General features: G+C 42.8%; 1 protein-coding gene across 4 annotated transcripts in view; it reads right to left on the reverse strand.

Moving 5' to 3' along the window:
* The window catches only part of MAP4K4 (mitogen-activated protein kinase kinase kinase kinase 4), a 129,631-nt gene that overhangs the window by 60,411 nt on the left and 48,079 nt on the right, over positions 1-21,141 (reverse strand). For all 4 annotated transcript variants that reach the window (XM_083501447.1, XM_083501446.1, XM_083501449.1 and 1 more), the window contains exon 3: positions 10,654-10,710. In XM_083501447.1, coding sequence (XP_083357573.1) covers positions 10,654-10,710 — 57 coding nt within the window. The remainder of the gene's footprint in view (positions 1-10,653; positions 10,711-21,141) is intronic.

Consider the following 21,141-nt stretch of genomic DNA (forward strand, 5'->3'; position numbering starts at 1 on the left):
CATGTTGTTACAATTTGATTAATATATTTACATTTATTCAGAATGTCAACTTGTATTATCTATAGGGACCTACTTACTGGCTATTGTGGCTATGATATATTGGGTTGTATGTTTTATGTAGGGGTAGAATTATATGCATAGCCTACACTGGCTCCTTTTGTTTTCATAGATCATTAGTCAGTCAGGAAACATATACTCTTGTTTTGTTTTTGATAGCTTTAACAGAGTACAAAAGCACTTTCACAGAGTTGCCAGTATCCTTAGACCAGATGTTTACAGCAGCACAGCTGCCAGCCATACACTGAAACCTTGCAGCTAACATGGGAAGGTAATCAACAATGAACAGAGTCACAAGGTGTTCATGTCTGTCTGTCGCAGACATGACATCATACAGGCAGGACACTGCAGACAATCAACAGCCATCTTCAGTTACCATACCTGCTTAAGAACAGCAGACAAAAGAGGCATTTATTAATCAGACCAAAAAAAAAATCCCATTCACACCCAAAGGCCATTTCATCACAGATATGCTCACAGACCAAACCAGATAAGAACTGAACACTTAACATCCCACTAATTTCCAAGCGAGGAACTTTCTCTACCAAAGTCAATCAGACCTTAAGAATATTTTTCAGGAGATATTATCAGATCAGTGCTGAGCGCATCAACTCCAACAGGAAACTATAGAGCTTCCAGCAAGGTGATGCACCTAATAAGGCATTCTACCTGGCATGTCTATGGAAAGGAGGAGGAGAAAACAGAAGACGACTACAACAGAAATGGTTGTGTTTGTTTTTCTTTGTTTAAGTGATGGGTGGTGGAGCAACAGCAATCTTACTTTGGTGGCAGGGGCAGCAGCAGCAAATTTTGGAGCAGCAACAGTAGGGGTAAATTTGACAGCAGTTGTCAATGACAGCGGGCAATCTGGGTGTGCGTGGCGCTGTGGTCTAAACCACTGAGCCTCTTGGGCATGCCGATCATAAGATTGGCGGTTCGAATCCCCGTGACGGGGTGAGCTCCCGTTGTTCTGTCCCAGCTCCCGCCAACCTAGCAGTTTGAAAGCACGCAGTGCAAGTAGATTAATAGGTACCACTGAGGTGGGAAGGTAAACGGCGTTTCCGTGCGCTCTGCTTTCCATCACCATGTTCTGTTGCGCCAGAAGCGGTTTAGTCATGCTAGCCACATGACCCGGAAAGCTGTCTGTGGACAAACAGCGGCTCCCTCGGCCTGAAAGCGAGATGAGCGCCGCAAGCCCATAGTCGCCTTTGATTGGACTTAACCGTCCAGGGGTCATTTACCTTTTTTCTTTTCTTTTCTTTTCTTTTTTTTATAGAAAAAGGGAAAGGACTGCACCCACCCCATGAATTGCCTGCCAGTGGGACAGAAAATATAATTTCCGTGCAGAACGTCTCAGATTCAATCCCTGACTATCTCCAGGTAGGGTGAGGAGACAGACCCGTCTGAAATCCTGGATAGCAACTACCAGTCAGTTTTAGCTAGATGAACTTATGGTTTGACTCTGTATAAGAACCTATGTCCCTGTTGTTACTGCTAGCCTCCCAACCAGGATAAGAAACCAGTTTTAGGTGCATTGTGTATTACACACTTGGGGGGTGGGTTATGCCTGATTCAAACTCTGGTTATTGCCAACTATGAAGTACAGGATGGAATAATTTGTGTAGAGTGGAAAGGATGGAAACGGTGGGCACGCTCAAGCCCACTGCATATTCCTGATGGCCAAACTATCATCTGTCCATGAATGCCTTAAAATAGGCTGCAGAACCGATTTACCTGAAGCTACAGCATAAATACGGAGAAGTGTTCTATTTTAATCCTCTCTCCCAAAATAAAATGTCTCAAATTCAAATCTTAATTCATAATGTAGAAACACGCATTAAGATCTTTTCTACATAAGACATGTAATGTGTTTCCCACAAATTATTTTGTTTCCTTTTGTTTGGCAGATACGATAGATCAAGCTAACTTGTGGCCAAGCAGCTTGATGCTGAAGACTGCAGCCAAGAAGGAAGATAGCATCACAGCTAGTGACGGAAAATGATCATTTATAGATCAGCTGCCTCCTGCTTGCCATTTAAACAAAAATGCATGAACAAAATTTGCCAGGGTGTGTCTCCAAAGGGTGATTGATCTATGGATTTCAATCTTCAGGACTGGGATCGGAAAACAGTGGCCCATTTTCTCTGCAGGAAGTGATGCATAACGTTTATATTAGAAAATGAAGCATGCATGAAATATATTGAATTTAAATTATTCTACACAGAAATAATATGATTTTTCCCTGTCAGCAAGACAGCTTCCAGCAGCCAGTGAATCTTCTTGCAAGAATGCTTCAATTGCACATAAGTACACATCAGAATAATCCAAACACGAGATGTAAAAATAGAATCCCCTCTATGTATTCATAATCAGTATTTTGCCAAATGTTTACAGAAAAATCCCTAAAGGATCTCATGAGAAGACAGTTCATAAATAGAAAGGAGGGGTGACACAAGTATGATAAAATTCAGCCCCATCCTTATTTGACCAACAGGTCAGAATCTTTGCCTACTTGCACATCTATAGTTTTAAATGCAGCCTGAGTCTTCAAACGTTACTAGTCAGCAAGGTTTTTTTTAAACTAACCTGTCAATAGGCTCGTGTGTTTCTGTGAAGACCGTAGAGGGAGGAAAGAGCTTTATTAGGTAAGCCAGCATGGAAATCGGTGGGGTGTTTGTTTTTTAAACACCTTTGACTGAATAGGCTGGTGAAGGGCAGATATAACTGAGGGATAAGCTCTCCTTACTGCAAAGCCAGCATGGAGACCAAATAGACTGGAGAGAGGAAATTAGGTGATCTGTCCCTCATCTGCTAACCCAGTTCACTCTCCTGTATGGAATGTTTGGTCACCTGTGGCACCAGGCAAGCTGTTGATTACAAGGCTGGTTTAAACAATACTTCCAATACTAGGAAGGAGTGGAGAATGACTCTAGTGGCTGCTTGGAGCAAGCATTCAAAACTCCCATTGTTCTAGGCGTGTTTTGCAACAGGCAATTTCATTAATGCAAGCAGTTTCTGAGCTCTGGGTGCAGCATTGCACCTAAGATTTCACATTAAAACTGCCACTGCTAGAAGGAAAGGAAGACCTTTTTCTGCCTCCCCACTTCCAGCCACTCTCTGAGGACTGGAGAAGGGATCCTCACAAGAATATTAGGGGAGGTTGGGCGAGGAAGTTTTTTGCAGTCATCAGATGAGGACTAGACCATGTGAAAAATGAACATAAGATTTTAGCTGCAGTTCATCCATTTTCAGCTTTGTATTCTTGTTATAAAAAGTGCACCTAGACACACCATTGCAGCACCCATAACCTAGGCTTAAGGTGCCATTTAGCTCCTAGCTTTCATAGTGGGTGGCACTGTGAGTTAAACCACAGAGCTTAGGGCTTGCTGATCAGAAGGTCGGCGGTTCAAATCCCCGCGACAGGGTGATCTCCCATTGCTCGGTCCCTGCTCCTGTCAACCTAGCAGCTCAAAAGCACATCAAAGTGAAAGTAGATAAATAGGTACCGCTCCGGCGGGAAGGTAAACGGTGTTTCCGTGTGCTGCTCTGGTTCACCAGAAGCAACTTAGTCATGCTGGCCACATGACCCGGAAGCTGTCTGCAGACAAACACCAGCTCCTCGGCCCATAGAGCAAGATGAGCGCCGCAACCCCAGAGTCATTCACAACGAACAGTCAGGGGTCCCTTTACCTTTCCCTTTTTCATATCTCAGTTTCTAACACTGCCTGGAGCCTGTGTTATGTAGCACCTCACAGTCCAGTTAATAAAAATTACATCATTTATATAGTATACAGTGGTACCTTGGGTTAAGAACTTAATTCGTTCTGGAGGTCCGTTCTGAACCTGAAACTGTTCTTAACCTGAGGTACCACTTTAGCTAATGGGGCCTCCTGCTGCCGCTGCACCGCCGGAGCACAATTTCTGTTCTCATCCTGAAGCAAAGTTCTTAACCCAAGGTACTATTTCTGGGTTAGCAAAGTCTGTAGCCTAAAGCGTCTGTAACCTGAAGCGTCTGTAACCCAAGGTACCACTGTACTGTATGAGCTTCTGATGTGGGTTAGATGGCAAGAATGGTTTGAGGCAGACACCCCTCCAACTTGCCCAAGGCTGAATTAACAACTGATGTGGCTTCACAGCTCACCCATTCAATAATTATGCCATACTGCTCTCAAGCTGGAGTCATGAGAGTATCAGGGGGCCATAGTTCAGCAATAGATCTGGGGTTTTTGTTGTTTTTTTTTTTAAAAAAATACATTTGTATTCCTCCCTTCCTCCAAAAAGCTAGATGGCATACACTCAACACCTTTATTATATTCACAAAGCATCCTGAAAGCTGAGAGATGAAAGAGGGTAATTGGCCCAAGATCGCCCAGCAAGATTCAAGGCTGTTCCTTCTAGATGGGTCACATTACCAGCCGGCAAAGGATGCTTTGGGGGAGGAAGGAAGTTGAGCACATTTGTGTACTCTTTTGGGTATGAGGAAATTAGGTCAAAGGAAGAATGATTTCCTGAGATATGAGAAAGTGGTGACTAAGGATATGACGTGCTCCCACTAACACATCACCTTGCTTTATAATAAGAGAGAGTACTTCACAATAGGATTTATTTGGACCATCTAAAACTCCTCTGTGCACCCCCCCCCCACTTTAAAATAAAGCTTATACCCGAAATCCCGAAACAGAAGTAAATATATTCTTAAAGAAGGCTAATGCAGAGAATGATACAACACTAATTCTAGGACCACAGGCTAAAGGAAATAATTCTCAGGGGGAGGTGAGGGCTTAAATGTCTAAAAGTAGCTTCTTTGTGCTTCCTGTGCATAGGTTCCCATAGCTACAGCTTCTACATAAAAGGAAAGCGTTGGGCTTGTTTCTTTTAGGGGAGGAAAGAATCTACCTCTTGCCATTTCAGCTACAATGCTCCAAAACCATCTTGGCTTAAACTGAATGCTACTGTTGGTGCAAGGGCGAAGGGAGTAAACAACAGTTTAAATCTGGAAGTCAATGGGAATTTCTCCCTCTAGTGAAACATAAAAATATACAGAGAGCATATAGAGTTGCCATGGAGGAAGGAGAGAATCACTCCCAATAATGTGAAAGCATTTACCCTTTTGCCTTTAAAAAAGAAAATACCACAACCTCCCCTACTCAGAAAACAAGCAAACAAAAAAACCATTCGGTTTTGGGTGGGAAACACAAAAAGGTGACTAGGACATTATACATATTATTCAATTTCCCATGCCTGAATCATTGCCTGAAAAAGCAAGTGCTGTCGCCTTTAAACAAACAAAAAGTTGACTGAATTTCAGGGAAATGAAGTTTTTTGCTTATTCAAAGCAGTAGGACTTTTTCCCTCCCTCCTTATCTTTCAAAAAAGCTACAGTTAAGCATCTGCCTGCAGCTTCATTTAAGGCTTAGTTTTTTACCTATGGGGACAAAGGACTCTTACAAACTCTTATGTGTGCACGAGTGTGTGTTTGGGGCGGGGAGTTGTGCAAATACGTTTCCAGTGCTGCCTTACAAAGAGTAACTCTGTATCGCTACTGCAGTTGCTCATTAAAGGCTTGATGCTGCCCTGATTCAACATTCCTTGGAACTTGACAGAAAACTTTCAAAGGCTCATTTTCATCCATAGGGAAGTTCGGAATAGACTGCAGCAGCTGAGAGAGATTAATAGGTTTCAGCTGAGGTTAGAGCCCAGTGAGTTCTCTCTTCCCTTTTCCCTTCCTAAGTCTGAGAAGGCTCACCCATTCAGTGGCAATCACATTCTTAAGGCGTAGCAGCGTTCGCCTTCATCAGCAAAAACCTGTGAAGTGAAATGCCGTGACAACTTCCATACTAACCTCTTTATTATTACGTCATACGCTTTTGTTTGCCACAGCCTTCCTCGTCAGATTCGCTTAGCACTGTTGCCCACAAAAGCTTAACACTTCAATAAGCCACGCTTTGAAGGGTTTCTATTCCCCGCCCCGCCCCCGTGACGTAGTTAAGAGAAGTGGTCCTTACACTTCAAGGGGAAAGCCAGTTTTAGAAGTCGTACAGTGGTACCTCGGGTTAAGTACTTAATTCGTTCCAGAGGTCCGTTCTTAACCTGAAACTCTTCTTAACCTGAAGCACCACTTTAGCTAATGGGGCCTCCTGCTGCCGCTGCACAATTTCTGTTCTCATCCTGAAGCAAAGTTCTTAACCCGAGGTAATATTTCTGGGTAAGCAGAGTCTGTAACCTGAAGCGTATGTAACCTGAGGTACCACTGTACTGGAAAGGAATGCAGCTTTAGCTGAAGAGCCAGGAAAATATTAGCAGATTTCAGTGATGGTAGAAAGTCAATTCCTTTCACACCTTTGCCTCCAGACTAAGTAACTTTTGAAAAACATAATAATTACTTGAGGCAGGCATAGCAGTGTACAGTCGTACCTCCGCTTACATATCCCTCTGCTTACATAAGCGGCAAACCCGGAAGTATATTTCTGGGTTTTTGCTGCGCACACAAGCACAAAAGCAGTCCCTCCGGTTGTGGAAACCTCGGGGTCCGACCGGAGCTCTGGAATGGATCCTGTCCGCAACCGGAGGTAGCACTGTATACAAATCTAAGGAAAGTTTAACTGCTGATAGCCAGTGATTCCAAAGCACACAATTAAATGAGTCTTAAGTGTCAGCTCACAATTCATTCGCCACAAGCAAAACTGTTCACATACCTGAGACAGACGGACCACACACACAGTGTTCACACGGCACAATAAACCATAGTTGCCTGCCATGAACATGCAAGGTGGCTTCTACTTCACTGCTAGCACAAGTGGCAGCACAAACCATGACCTCTGGGCTTAGCACTATGTCCATAACAGAGAATGTGGTTTGTTTTGCTCCAAGCAGCAAACCACGATACATTATAAACTTTTAACCACTATTTGTTGTGATGTGGAAACTGGGCCACTGTACTCAATTCCATTAGATGTTGCACACAACCTATGGGCACACAGAAGCCTCTTTCAGTCACTCCCATGACCCCTCACTGCACATTAATGCAAACAGAATACATAACGCTGGCATGTGAATCAACACTTTAGTCACAGCCACGATTCATGGACAGCTCAGATGGTAGAGCATGAAACTCTTAATATCTCAGGGTTTAAGCCCCACATTGGGCAACAGGGTCTCATGGTCCCTTCCAACTCTACAAGTCTATGATTCCATTTGGCAATTTCTGGGCTTTTGTCAGGAATACTAATTCCATGCGTGAGCCTAACAGTTCTTTCAATGGTTGAATAGGGCTTCCGTTGACATAATCAGGGATTGTGCCCTGAAAACCCAAACTCCCAACCTTCAATAAGAGCCAATATATAACCCTCCACTGTTGTAAAAATAAACTTGAAAAAGCTAAACACTGCATACACTGAAGACTCAGACAAGGTGAGCCAATGAAAGTTTTCTACAGGTATTTTATCATCTTCTCCCGCTCCACAGACTTCAGTTTCAAATCCCTGCAGCGAGTGTCTGCAGCAGAATCGCGTTCCTCCAACCTTTCAGAATTTTGTGGCCAGAAACAAGCACTCACAGGTGGTATTTAAATAAGTTATTAGCAGTTTAATTCTGCTTGTCATTTACCTCCAACAAATCCAAGTCTGATTGATTTACTAGAGTAGATAAAAATACACTTTGCATACACTAGAGATTTAGACACAGATACGACTCCTGTTCTCAAGTTATGCAAGAACAACAACAGCCTGCATCAAAAAACATTATTAACGTAATCCATTTGGACTGTTCAGCCCAAATAAAAGTTATGCTGAACAGGCAACCACAAAAGTCACAACAAAATTAAATGAGTGCCACAACATGGGAACATTTGGAGAAAACCCAAACCATGATCCTTCAACAAGCAAGAAGTCTTCATTATCTATACTGAAATGAAGGAGTCATATTATATTGATTTTCATGCAGCATCAAACCAAGCACTGACAACCAAGATTAAGCAATATTGCTTAATAAAGTCACACCTGAATTTAATGGACTTCATCACCATCATGCAGGGAGTGGGACAAGCACTGCTGGCCTGTAAGCTGACCAACAGCAGGTACCGTATTTTTCGCACCATAGGGCGCACTGGACCATAGGGCGCACCCAGTTTTTAGGGGGGGAAATCAAGGGAAAAAATATTTTCCCCCCCCAGCCCCAAAGAGCAGCGTACAGGCTGCACACAACCTCTCCCTGCCATAGGGGTTGTGTGCAGCTATGGAAGCAGGCAAGGCAGCGAGTGGGATGGATCCCGCTCGCTGTTTTGGCTTCCCCTTTAGCCCTGTGCAGCCTCTCCTTACCGGGGGAGGCTGCGTGGGGCTAAAGAAGCCATAGCCCCGTGCAGCCTCTCCTTGCGGAGGGGTTGCGCGCAGCTATGGAAGAAGGCAAGGCAGCGAGCGGGATGGATCCCGCTCACTGTTTTGGCTTCCCCTTTAGCCTCGTGCAGCCTCTACCTCCTGGGAGAGGCTGCGTGAGGCTAAAGAATCCATAGCCCCGTGCAGCCTCTCCTTGCCCGAGGGGTTGCGCGCAGCTATGGAAGCAGGCAAGGCAGCGAGCGGGATCTATCCCGCTCGCTTTTTTTGCTTCCCCTTTAGCTTTTTTGGCTTCCCCTTTAGCCCCGTGCAGCCTCTCCTTGCTGGAGGGGTTGCGCGTGGCTATGGCACAAGCCTGCATTCGCTCTATAGGACGCACACACATTTCCCCTCAATTTTTGGAGAGGAAAAACTGCGTCCAATAGAGCGAAAAATACGGTAGTTCTTTCAAAAGGATATTCATTTAACTAAGATGTCCCCACATCTGCTAGGAAAAGATAAGTGTTGCAATCTGTTTTTACATGTGCAGTTTCAAATTCACATTTTTTTGAACAAATGTCATATTTTAATAGTTTCTGCACCATCATTACTTTTAAATTTGGTGTCGGCTTCTTCCTCTTAAAGATAGGTGTTCATTGTATTACTAGGAACTGTGACTTTAAAGCATTTTCCTTTTTAAAAGTATCCGGATAAATTAAAATATTTTACACTAGCTTGATTTCTCACTTTCACGCCAGAACCTTTTACACAGCCTTGAGGCAAAAATTCCAGCTGCACAAGAATATGTATTTGTTTCAAACTATGACTTTATAAAATTAACACCAAGCATCTTCCACAAAGTGTCCCAACCAACATGTTGGTTTTAAGAGTGAATCACTCCCTAAGAGATATGGAGGATCATTCTCTGCAAGTAGCCTGACAGCAGAATATTATTGTTCCAAAACTTGAATCCTGTTACCTGCAGGAAGAGAATAAAGAATATATCCTTTGCTGGTGCCACCCAGTGTATCTACTTCTGCCTCTCTATGAAGGGAGACTGTTAAAAAGCCTTATGGCTCCATGGCCAGGTGCACTACTGGCAGGAAATGGTTTTCTTAATTCATGCATTGATATATTTAACCATCTACATTCTGAAGAATGTCTTGCCCCTACATTAATTACAATTACTTTAATCGTGAGTCTTCTTATGACAGACTTCAAGCAAGTTGTCATTGCACATTAATTCCTTCTATATGGGAAGAACGTACTCTTCTTTTTAAAAAACAAAAAAAAACAAAACCCACATTAAACCATGTTTGGCAAACTCTAGCCTTGTTCTGCTGGTATACAGATATTATACAGAGAATGACTTGAGTCCCTATACTTGTAGGAAGCAGCCTTTGCTTGCTGCCTTATGTTTTGTTTTTGTTTTTTAAAGTATTGTTAACCCAGATGCTTAGTCTTGCCGGGTCTTCAGTTGCATGAGCAAGCACACACATAACAAAAAAATGGATGTCAAATTCAGAATGAAATAATATTCTGGATGAAGCCTCGGGGGCGGGGGTGGGGAGAGATTCTCTAAAATTGCCACCCAGAATAGCTAAATAATTCTGCCAATTAAAATACCTTCTCTGTGAAAAACAAGAAAAGAAGCTTTCATATTGCCTAGTGATTTATATAAATAAATAGGTATTGGAACAGTAGGCTGTTTGGTCCAAAATGATTTTGCACTGCTGAGCTAATAAAACACAGTTGATTAATAAATCTTGCCTGGTTGTAAAATGCAGAATTAACCATTCAGAATTAACCTTCCATTTGACGTTTAAAATATTACTTCTAGATGAAAAACCGGTCTATTTTTTTAATGCCTTTGACTAAAGCTATTAAAGATAAGGGTTTAACTACAGGTGTATATTTTTATCTCTCTGGTTGGGTTAATTTCTCCCCGTTCTCATATGAAGTTGAATTCCGAGTCCATTACAACTACTGCTTTACACTGCTGAATTCTGCCAACAATCTGCTCAACATTTTAGCAGATGTTTCTGCATTTAAGGCCTTTGGGATCTTTATTGGGTCCATTTCCTTTTCAACCTAAAAAGGGTATAGGTTTATTGTGATGACGCCGACATTATCAGATGAGTGCGTGTTTCTTTTCATTTTGGCCCTAATCCAGAGATCTGCATGCATGCTGTTGTGAAGATCTCTCTCCTCCTGAAGAGATCAAGGGTTCAGGGTTGAATAAATTCCTTTTACGCTTTCCTTAAGAAAGGGATGATGACTCTGAACTTACCTCAGTAACATCCATGACTTTGATAGCTGCAAGTTGGCCTGTCTTGACATGTCGACCCTAAGAAAAGAAGAAAGAACCATTAGCCATTCCATTCATGCGTGAAATAAAAGACAATAGAAAAGTTATTCCATTTCCCACAGCATTGCTTTCCCATTAACTCCTCCATTACTTTCTTCTTCTTCTTCTTCGTATTATTATTATTATTACTACTACTATTACTATTATACCCCACCCATCTGGCTGGGCCACTCTGGGCGGTTTACAGCATATATAAAAAATTGTAAAACATCAGACATTAAAAATATTCCGACACAGGGCTGCCTTCAGATGTCTTCTAAAAGTCAGATAGTTGGAAATAGACATCTGATGGGAGGGTGTTCCACAGGGTGGGTGCCACTACTGAGAAGGCCCTCTGCCTGGTTCCCTGTAACCTCACATCTCACAGTGAGGGAACCGCCAGAAGACCCTCGGTGCTGGACCTCAGTCTAAAAATGTGCACACAACAAAAAGCCGCATCTTATAACTAGAAGACAATAGTTTTAAAATTCTTAAGAGATAAAAACAAATCATTTACTTTTTACATTACGTAGCACTAGTATTCTTGTAAGCTACCTTTTCCTATGCTAACTCTCTACCAATGGGATACAGATGTACAGACACATCTCGCTATCCAAACGTGACACGTTCTCAGCAAATGGCTTGTCAGTTAAATGTTCACATAACAAGTCAAGAATTTCCAGTGATTCCTATGGGGAAATTTCTAATGGGTTCTTGACCACAGAATTTTGATCCCAAAATGATGGGGAAACCCTCTGAAACCTTGCAAAGGCAAACAAGGATGTGGACTCTCCTTCCTTGGAGGTTTTTCAGCAGAGGTTGGATGGCCATCTGTCATGGATGCTTCAGCTGAGATTCCTGCATTGCAGGGGGTTGGACTAGATGACCCTTGGGTACCTTCCAACTCTATGATTCTATGAAATGTTTCCCCTTCCTTCCTTCCTTCCTTCCTTCCCTCCCTCCCTCCCTCCCACCACAGTTTCTTATGAAACAGGTGCCATGGGCCAGCAGAACACAAAAAATAGTAATTGTTTAAGGCTGTTTATTTATTTGCACTACAGTGGTACCTCGGGTTAAGAACTAAATTCATTCTGGAGGTATGTTCATAACCTGAAACTTTTCTTAACCTGTGGTACCACTTTAGCTAATGGGGCCTCCTGCTGCCACCGCACAATTTCTGTTCTCATCCTAAAGCAAAGTTCTTAACCCAAGGAACTATTTCTGGGTTAGTGGAGTCTGTAACCTGAAGCGTCTGTAACCCAAGGTACCACTGTATTAAATGCATGTCCAGCTGTTTTGGTGTCTGAATCTGTGGTGTGTGTACAGCAAAGTTTGGATAGCTGTATTTTCATATAATGAGTGTTTGGATAGTGGGAACGGCATGCATAACTCCCTTTGTTAAACTCTTACTTTGTGAAGGTCTGATGATTAGATACAAACAAACAAATCCAAATCTACCCTTGGCAACCCGAGAAATTTCAGTGATTCATGTGTGGTGTGTCACACACATATGTAATGCACCACAAACACACCCACACAACCCTCCCCTTCCAATGCAATTGCAGTGTAACAAGACCAGCTTACAACAATAAAATCCAACAGTAGTAGGATGAAAATTAAGATAGGCTCAGCAGATAAAATCGTTTTACAGATGAAGGATTGTTGCATAAAAGTAATAAGAAAAAATGTTTCACAATGTGAGGCATCTCATAGGTAAAGATGTTCCACAATCTGCGCATGACCAGAGAGAAAATTCTTTCTGTCATCAGAACCAATCATTCCTGAGCCATAGGGCCTTCCCAATAGATCTTAGGGAGCCGGTCATCAAAAATGTGTTCAAAATATGCAAAAGCTTCTTTTTTCCAGAACCCAAATAACAATGGGGGAGTTCACATACAGCTCTTTTACCTCTCATCAGATGGCAATGTAAGGTAGGATCATATTTCAGCTATGAATTATCAAGTAAGCTGTCCAGCCATTCGATACTGATTTATGTACATGCATGTCAGAATTAACCTCAGCTGGTAAAGTTCTAAAGCTAGACCACAGAAAAAGGAAACAGAAATAGGAGGGGATTTGATAAGACAGAAGTCTGCCCACCCCTGTTCTGGAACTGAGCAAACAAGAGCTTTATTAAAAATTGCACTAAGTGATTACTAGAAACTGAAGTTATCAGCCTTCAGTGAGTCCTCCTCTGATCCTGCTAACCTCAGATTCTGCATCCTAAAAAGTAAAACAATGTTCTTTGAAGCTATGCAATTTGGACCACAAAGCCTATGTTTAACATTATGCAGGTCAAATTTGGCCTACCAGACCAACGTGGGGAAGCCACACCCACCCACTCCACATATGAAGACACCCTCGGCTGATGGGAAGTTGCTCAAAGAGGGGAATGTGGTTTCCTTTCCATGGAAACTGCTTGTTTCTACCAGCACTGCTCTTTGATGTCGTTCCACATGGAACCTCTCAACCTGAAATGTCCTGCAAGGTTGAAAGGACTGGTGCCAGGAGAGGCTTAGCAAACTTCCCTGCACTCTGCCTGCCCCTGCCGCAATGTTATATCTACAACCATGAGGAATGGCACCAGCAGCTAATGCCCAACAGTAAGGAGCTATTGCCTTCACGCCTTCTTGAAAGGCTTGCCAGAAGCATCTGATTGGCCAATAAGAGAAATTGAACAGAATGAACTTTTTTGTCCCATCCAAAAGGGTGGTGTTCTTTTAATTGTGTGTGTGTGTGTGTGTGTAAGTGTAAAAGCCTCATTTCAGGCTTTAGAATGGTAGCTATGGGCTACAGAATGAATTGCTTTCAAGGGCTGTGGAACCTTCAAGCAGTGAATCAAACTTGCCCTTGATGACAGATGATCTGCTCTTGCCACCAAATCAACACACTTTTAATACATCAGTAAAACTCTTCTCGTTCTCTTTCAGTAGGGGGAAAAAACTTGATAAAGCAAATCCAAGCACTGTAACCTCTGCTCACTGAGTAATTTAGTTCTATAATCACTCCAGAGCTCTTCTTCATCTCGTTACAGGAAATAAAGCAACAGTCTATATAAGACGAAGAGTGACTCATGCCACACACACACACCCCACAATCTTACTATGAGTTGAAGGGGGGTGGACCGAAGGAGCGAGAGAGAGAAATGCAGAATTAAAGAAAAGATTAAATAAAGAGCGCAGAGTCAGGTGAGCAAAAGGCCTACTTGTTCCTTTCATTATTTACTTGCACTGTCCATTCTGCAAACATTCCCCATTTAAATGCATCATTTGTGCTTTTTTAAAAATAATGCATACATGCAGAGGGAGAAGCAGCAGAAATACCTTGGAAAAGCAAAGAGCAAACTAAGTATTGAATGATAGGAATCTGTTCACAGCATTTGCGCAAGGTATAGCTTTCCTCATATTCACGCCCTTTCGGAAGACTAGAATCTGCAATCGTTCTTCCTTGTGAGGAACAGAGTCATGACCCAGCAGCTTCAAAAGATTCCTGCTGCTCCAAAACTCAGTGCTTTCCACAAAGCAGCGAAGTACACTAAAACTAATAATTCATTCTGCTGCTCCTAAGGATAGCATGTGAAAAGAGTTTGGATTTACTAGCCCCCAGGCCCTTGGGGAGAGTTATGTCAAGCTGTGGGATGGGAAAAGAAGACTGTGGGAAGTGCAGAATTCCCACTGTCCCAAGCCAAACATAGCACTCAAAACCTTATTTTAAAGGCAATTCAATTTATGGTACACCATAAATGTATGCAATACTTAAAGATCTTGGGACTTGGGCAAGAAACTGATCACAGCTTATACAGTGTCAACACAGAACAGGCACTGAAACGTTTCAGTTATATTTAAAGCATACAGGACTCCCAAACTATTCTCCTGTCAAACAAGCGATTGGCCCAAGAGGTTTTTTGTTTGTCTGTTTTCCAAGAGACAGCTTATCAGGAAAGTGACTGCTGCATCTTTTGTTTTTGTTTTCAACACATGCTCTTAGACTTGCATTTGTGGAAATAGTTTTGTAAGTTAACAAGAATTGCTGCAGAAGTTCCTCCTGTTGCTTGCATTTCTATCTGTCTCTTTATCTGAGCTGGGTAACCTCTGGCTCTCCAGATAATGAAGAACCATAACTCCCATCATTCTGGACCATGGGCCATGCTAGCTAGAGCTGATTGGGAGATGTTGCCGAACAACCTATGGAGGTCCACAGGTTCCCCACTACTAAACTATATACTGGGACTGTGTATAAAGAATGCACATAGTAATTACAGTACAGCCATACCTCGGAAGTCGAACAGAACCCGTTCCGGAAGTGCATTTGACTTCCAAAATATTCAGGAAACAAGGCGCAGCTTCTGAGTGGCTGCCAGAAACTCCCGCAGCCAATCAGAGCTGCGGAAGCAGCGACCGACATTCGCAAACCAGAAAAATCACTTCCTGGTTTGCAGCGTTCGGGAGCCAAAACGTTTGTCTCGCAAGGTGTTTGACTTCCGAGGTACGGCTGTATTTCCTGTCACTTCGATTAATTATTTCCATAAGATCTCGAGCTCTGTAAATATTTGTATCTGGACCAGAATAAGCTGTGCAAATCAAACAGAATATGTGAAGATCTTTGCTTTCCTTGGCACAGAGTCAGAATAGGCCCAAAATACCTGTTTCACTGTTCCTTTGGGGAAGATGCTCTAAAACAAACAGCCACAGACAACAAGACAACAGACCAGGAAGCCCAACATAAACTGATGCTTAGAAGAAGACAGAAATTTCATTCAGAGATTGAGGCTCAATTGTACCACAGAGCAGATACTATTCAGTTCCAATCCTAAGAAGATTTAAAAACAAAACAAAAAACAAAAACTAGGAGCACTTGGCAGCTAGGTTAGAGAAAGAAAAGGCACTAGTAACTCATGGGTGCTGCACTGACCAAGTGAATGGTGAATGAGGAACATCCAAGCACTCAAACAAAGTCTTATAACCGGATCTCATTGCATTGCTTCTATAAAGCAATGGCCAGAATTAGATTTTTCCATGATGCTACTTGCTCAAGTAGATTCTGTTATGTGGAATTCTACAAGCCTTAGGCAAAATGCAAGTTGTGTGTTACTAACATTACTAGGGATACTAAATTAAGAAAGCAACTTGCCTCCGGGCAAATTACTGCATTATACAGGATTGCTGTCATCGCTGGGCTCCTCTCTGACGCTCTGCCCAATATGCACGTTGTGCATTTGCTGCATCTTTCATCACCCAAGTAAACCTCCCCAAGTTTTGGTTTTATTGTGTGGGGGGGTAACAAATCAAGCCTTTCCCAGCTGGCAATTCTTCAAACTGACCTTCCTATCATCCATACCATGAAGAAGCGAGTAAGGACAGTGAATCACGGGGATGTAGAGTAAGCGGAGACATACAGACTATGCTCCCATACTAGCTTTCCTCCCCAGTGCTTATACTACTCTGTGGTCCCTCATCCATCCCTGAGAATCCAAATGCATTCTCCTTTTTTTAAGGTGTGTCATTCCATCCACCCCACCCCTCCCCCAAATTGGTTCACAGCAATTTTTAGATAATTTCAATTATAATCCAGTATGAGCCAGCTGCCTATTCCTGCATTGCAGGGTATTGGACTCTGTGATACTCAGGGTCCCTTCTAATTCTAATTGAATTGCTGAATCAGTGGTCCCTACTGTGGCTGAAGATCCACATATTGGAATCAAAATGTTGCGATTCCAAAATGGGCTACATATCATGAAATTATATTGTGGTAATATAGCATTAGCAAACACACAGAGAGAGAGAGAGGCCACTTGTTCAATTGTCTGTTGATGGGCCGCATCCAGAGATATGCACAAAGTAGTCTCAGAACAGCCCAAACGTCACACTTTAAAAAGCACACCACAGGCTACAAATAATCCACAGGTCACTCTTAAAGAATCAAGGTCTTGAGAAGCTTGTGCTTTGGCACATTTAGCACACAAAAGCTTGAAGTCAGCACTGGGTGATTTAAAAAAAAAAATGTTTATTCCAAAAGACACAGAAGATCGATAGAAGGATCTTGTGTTTTATGTGCAATGCAAACAAAGGGAAACACTTTCATCCAACAATTGAAGCTAAGGCAGAAAAATATACATGGCCAAACAGCTGTTATGGGGAACACTTGTCATGTGGATAAGCTTCTTAAAGAAAACAAAAACAAACCCAATTTCTGTTGTTTACAGAATCAACTCTTGAAAAAGTTAGCAGTAAAAAAATTCAGAAATCAAGACTGGGGGACTTTAGCGAGAGAAGGTTCTGTTTCTGCTTCCTGAGGATGAGCTACCTTAGCTGCTTTGTGGCCATCATGTTTTATCTTTTCCTCTTATTCTGCTTCAAGTTGGATGTGAGCTAGATATATTATCACCAGGTATCTTTATTGTGAACTGTGGAGGGAATTTTTTTAATGTGGGTATAATATTACATTATTGGTGTTTGATACTGTTAACAAAATTATTGTTGTGTTTTATGCTCTTTTAAACTTACGATATATTTTTCAATTAACTGTAACTGTTGATTTCATAGAAATGTAGAATTGGAAGGGACCACGAGGGTTCTCTAGTCCAACACCCTTCAGTGCGGGCATCTTTTACTATTATTGTATCATAATAATAGTCATTTCTATACAAATCAGTGCTCAAAACTCTGATTGTTCTAGGCGCATTTCAGATTAAAATTGAAGAGTGGAAGGAAAGGAGGACCTTTTTCTGCCTCCCCACTTCCAGCTACGCTCTGAACACTAGAGAAAGAACACAGTGGACTTAATTCATCCTGGGGGTCCACACTTACCCCGAAAAGTCTGCATCCGGAGGCACCGTTTCTGTGCACGCGCAAAGCAAAACCCAGAAGTATACATTTCCAGGTTTGCCACGTTAGTAACTTGAAATTACAGTACCCAAAGCTAACATAACCCGGGGTACCACTGTATTAAGGGAGTAGGCAGGGGAAGGACTAGAAAAATGAACATAATATTTTTGCTGCACTTCATTCATTTTCAGCTTTGTATTCTTGCTATAAAAAAGCACGTCTAGACATTCTGTTGGTGTGCGCATAACCTTGGTTTAAGGTTTCATTTAGGGTTGGACTAGATGACTCTTGGGACTGCTTCCAATTCTACAATTCTATGATTCTTTTGTTATGAATTATGGTTATTTACCTGCATGCATGTGTGCGATAGGCCAAGTTATTTATTCACCAGAGTGAGAGAGGAGAGAGACAATCTAGAATGCAAAAGTGTTAAGTATTATTATCCCAGCACATCACATCTGAAGTAGCTTACAAAGGAATACCTCTGTGATGGGAAGTTTATTCTGAGGCTAAACGTTAGTTTTGTCTTTGTGGAGAAACAGAACTCTTAACAGTGATGCTAAAGGCTTCTACAAGCCTCTCTTTACCAATTCATACCCCTGGCTTGTCTTTCTATCCTCACCAGTCTATTTGGGCCTCACAGAGGAGCAGCTGGAAGGCAAACACCCACAATTGCTGGCCTTAGACGCTAGGAAGCCCCTACCATTTTCCCTTGCCTATTCAAAGCCTCTGCAAACAAGCCTCAAGAAAATGCAGAACTGCCAGTTTTCCTTGCTAAAAAATCATCCCGAGGCTCTGTGCATTCAGGAACACTAGGCTGTTCAGAGAAAAGCTGTATTCCCTGGATGAAAGCCTGTGCCAGAGTTCTACAGAATCAGAAAAAGGGGGTCTTTTTTTTTTTTCTTTACCCAGTGAAAGCAGAGCAAAGTGCGCATGCACACCAGGAGACCTCAAATATCCTACTGTTGTTATGAGGCAGGAGTCATCGCTGCTGCCAGACAGAGATTGGACGATGCAACAGCATTCTAATGAGACCATGCACACAGTCCAGAAAAAAGAAAGAAACCCGGCTCATGTGACCTGCCGCGGTCTGTGACGGATCCCACTGAATGCACAGGCAGTGAGTGAAAGCTGGCCATTGCCGACTTGCAAGGAACAAGCAGGGAAACCGCACATCTGGGGGTCTGGAAGATAACAACTGTATGTATTCTTGGCTAAATCCATTCAAAGCCCTCAAGCAGCAGCTTCTCACGCACCACTCCCATAGGAAGACCGTGTGAGTGTGTGTCACAACCAAACACAGATACAATCAATCAGGACGAAAACAAACAGAGATAACATAAATTCAGAGACACCAGTCAAGCTATTCATCAAAAGAAAGAGATTGTGGAGGAGGGAGAGAAAATGAAACTAATTTCTGGACAGCATTCCCGATTTGCCTCTTTCTTGCATGCTGCTTTTGTGCTTTAGTAAAGTTGGAGATTTGGGGAGAGCGGGGGGCTGGTTTTACTGAACCCTCCCCTAAACAGGCATCAGTTAGTTAGACTCACTGCTTCTGCCCCTTGAAAAGTTATCATAAAATAACAATGCCCGTGGTGTACAGTGGTACCTCGGGTTACATACACTTCAGGTTACAAACGCTTCAGATTACAGACTCCACTAACCCAGAAATAGTACCTCGGGTTAAGAACTTTGCTTCAGGATGAGAACAGAAATCGGACTCTGGCGGTGCGGCGGCAGCAGGAGGCTAAGGTTAAGAAGGTTAAGGTTAAGGTTAAGAAGAGTTTCAGGTTAAGAACGGACCTCCAGAACGAATTAAGTACTGAACCTGAGGTACCACTGTATAAAGTTCTTGAAAGCTGCCTAAAATGCCATTTAAAATAGACAAAGGAGGAAGGGCTGCACTGTGTTTTCACGGGGACAGGGGAAAGTATGTTTCTACACACAGAGATATGAATCTCCAGATTTGGTATTAGTTAATCCAGATATAAATGTGCTTCCTAAACATCTACTAACTAAAGTAAGAATTAAACTTATGGCAAACTTATGTAGTGTAACTTCAGAAGCAATTTTCCTCTGAAATAATGTGAAGGATAATAAAAAGAAGCAATGGGTGAGGAACAGGCTCCATTTAAAAAATAATAATCACTGGCTCATTGGGAGTTTAAGTGGGGATCTCCTCCATTGTGTCTATGTCGTACAATAATTTATTCTCTAGTTGTAGTCACATGAATGGAGAAACATTCCCAAGGCAGAACAAAAGGCCCTTTCTAGGAAGTCTACAAAGAGGCCTTTAAGAATTTAAGAACATACAAAGCATCGCTCCATTTAGTCTTGAAACTGTGGCATCAAATTTTAAGAGAGATCTGTCATGCAACAAAGTTACCACTTCCACTTAAAAAGCATTTTATGCCTCAAATACAGTGGTGCCCCGCAAGACGAATGCCTCACAAGACGGAAAACCCGCTAGACGAAAGGGTTTTCCGTTTTTGAGCTGCTTCGCAAGACAAATTTCCCTATGGGCTTGCTTCGCAAGGCGAAAACGTCTTGTGAGTGTTCCGATTTTTTTCCGCTTTCCCCCCCCTTTTTCTAAGCCGCTAAGCCGCTAATAGCCTTTTAGCCGCTAAGCCGCTAAGCCTTTAATAGCCGCTAATCCGCTAAACCGCTAATAGGGTTTCTTCGCAAGACGAAAAAACCGCTAGACGAAGAGACTCGCGGAGCGGATTAATTTCGTCTTGCGAGGCACCACTGTAACCCTGGTTGGGAGTAAAAACGTCAACCCTAGATCTAAACCTATGTAAGTTCGCATTTTCCGACACTAACTCATTTTTTTCTGTATATAGCTCAGAATCAGCTAATGTTCCATTGTGCCTCGGGGGAAAGTTCAGTACCAGTTCAAGTCTGTATACAGAAATCTCAGTAATGTTGCCAATATACTGTACCTACTTGATACCTCTCGGGTCACAGAAACAATTTTTATGAAATGTTGCTTGAATTCAAAAGTTGGGAGCATCATGCCATTATGTTATGCAGGGGTTGGCAAACTAAGGTCCGCGGGCCGGAGCAGGTCCCAAATTGCCTTCAGGATCCGGCCCGTGGACTATCCGTGGATCGACATGGGGATTCTGTTAGTTCAGGCTGCGCCATTTTTTTCCCGTGCCATTCCATTCCATTCCACACACACACACACACACACACCGCAGCAGCGGCGACTCCTCCCTCCTCCTGGCTTCTCCCTGCCCTGCCTAGAGAAGGAAGGGGGCTGGGCTGAGCTGGCACAGCGCCATTTTAAGCGGCACCTCTACGGAGCCAGCCCTTTCGTGCCACTCATCTCCCCTCCGCCGCCCTGGTGCTCTTGTGGGCCAGAGAGTGGAGCTGATGAGCTCGCTCTGCTTACCCACGAGAATCAGCAGCAGCGCTGGTGGTGGTGGCAGACCCAGGGAAGGTAAGCGCAGTGGCTGGGGCTGGGGAGGAGGACTACTTGCCCCCCTCGCCTCTTCTTCTTCTTCTGGCCTGCCACAAGGTCTGAGGGACAGCGGACCCCTTATGTTATGTGACCGTACACAGCAAAATTTACATACACAATATAATCCAATTCAAATCATCC

This window comes from Podarcis liolepis (assembly GCF_965112155.1).
Source record: "Podarcis liolepis genome assembly, chromosome: 4".
Classification (NCBI taxonomy): Eukaryota; Metazoa; Chordata; class Lepidosauria; order Squamata; family Lacertidae; genus Podarcis; species Podarcis liolepis.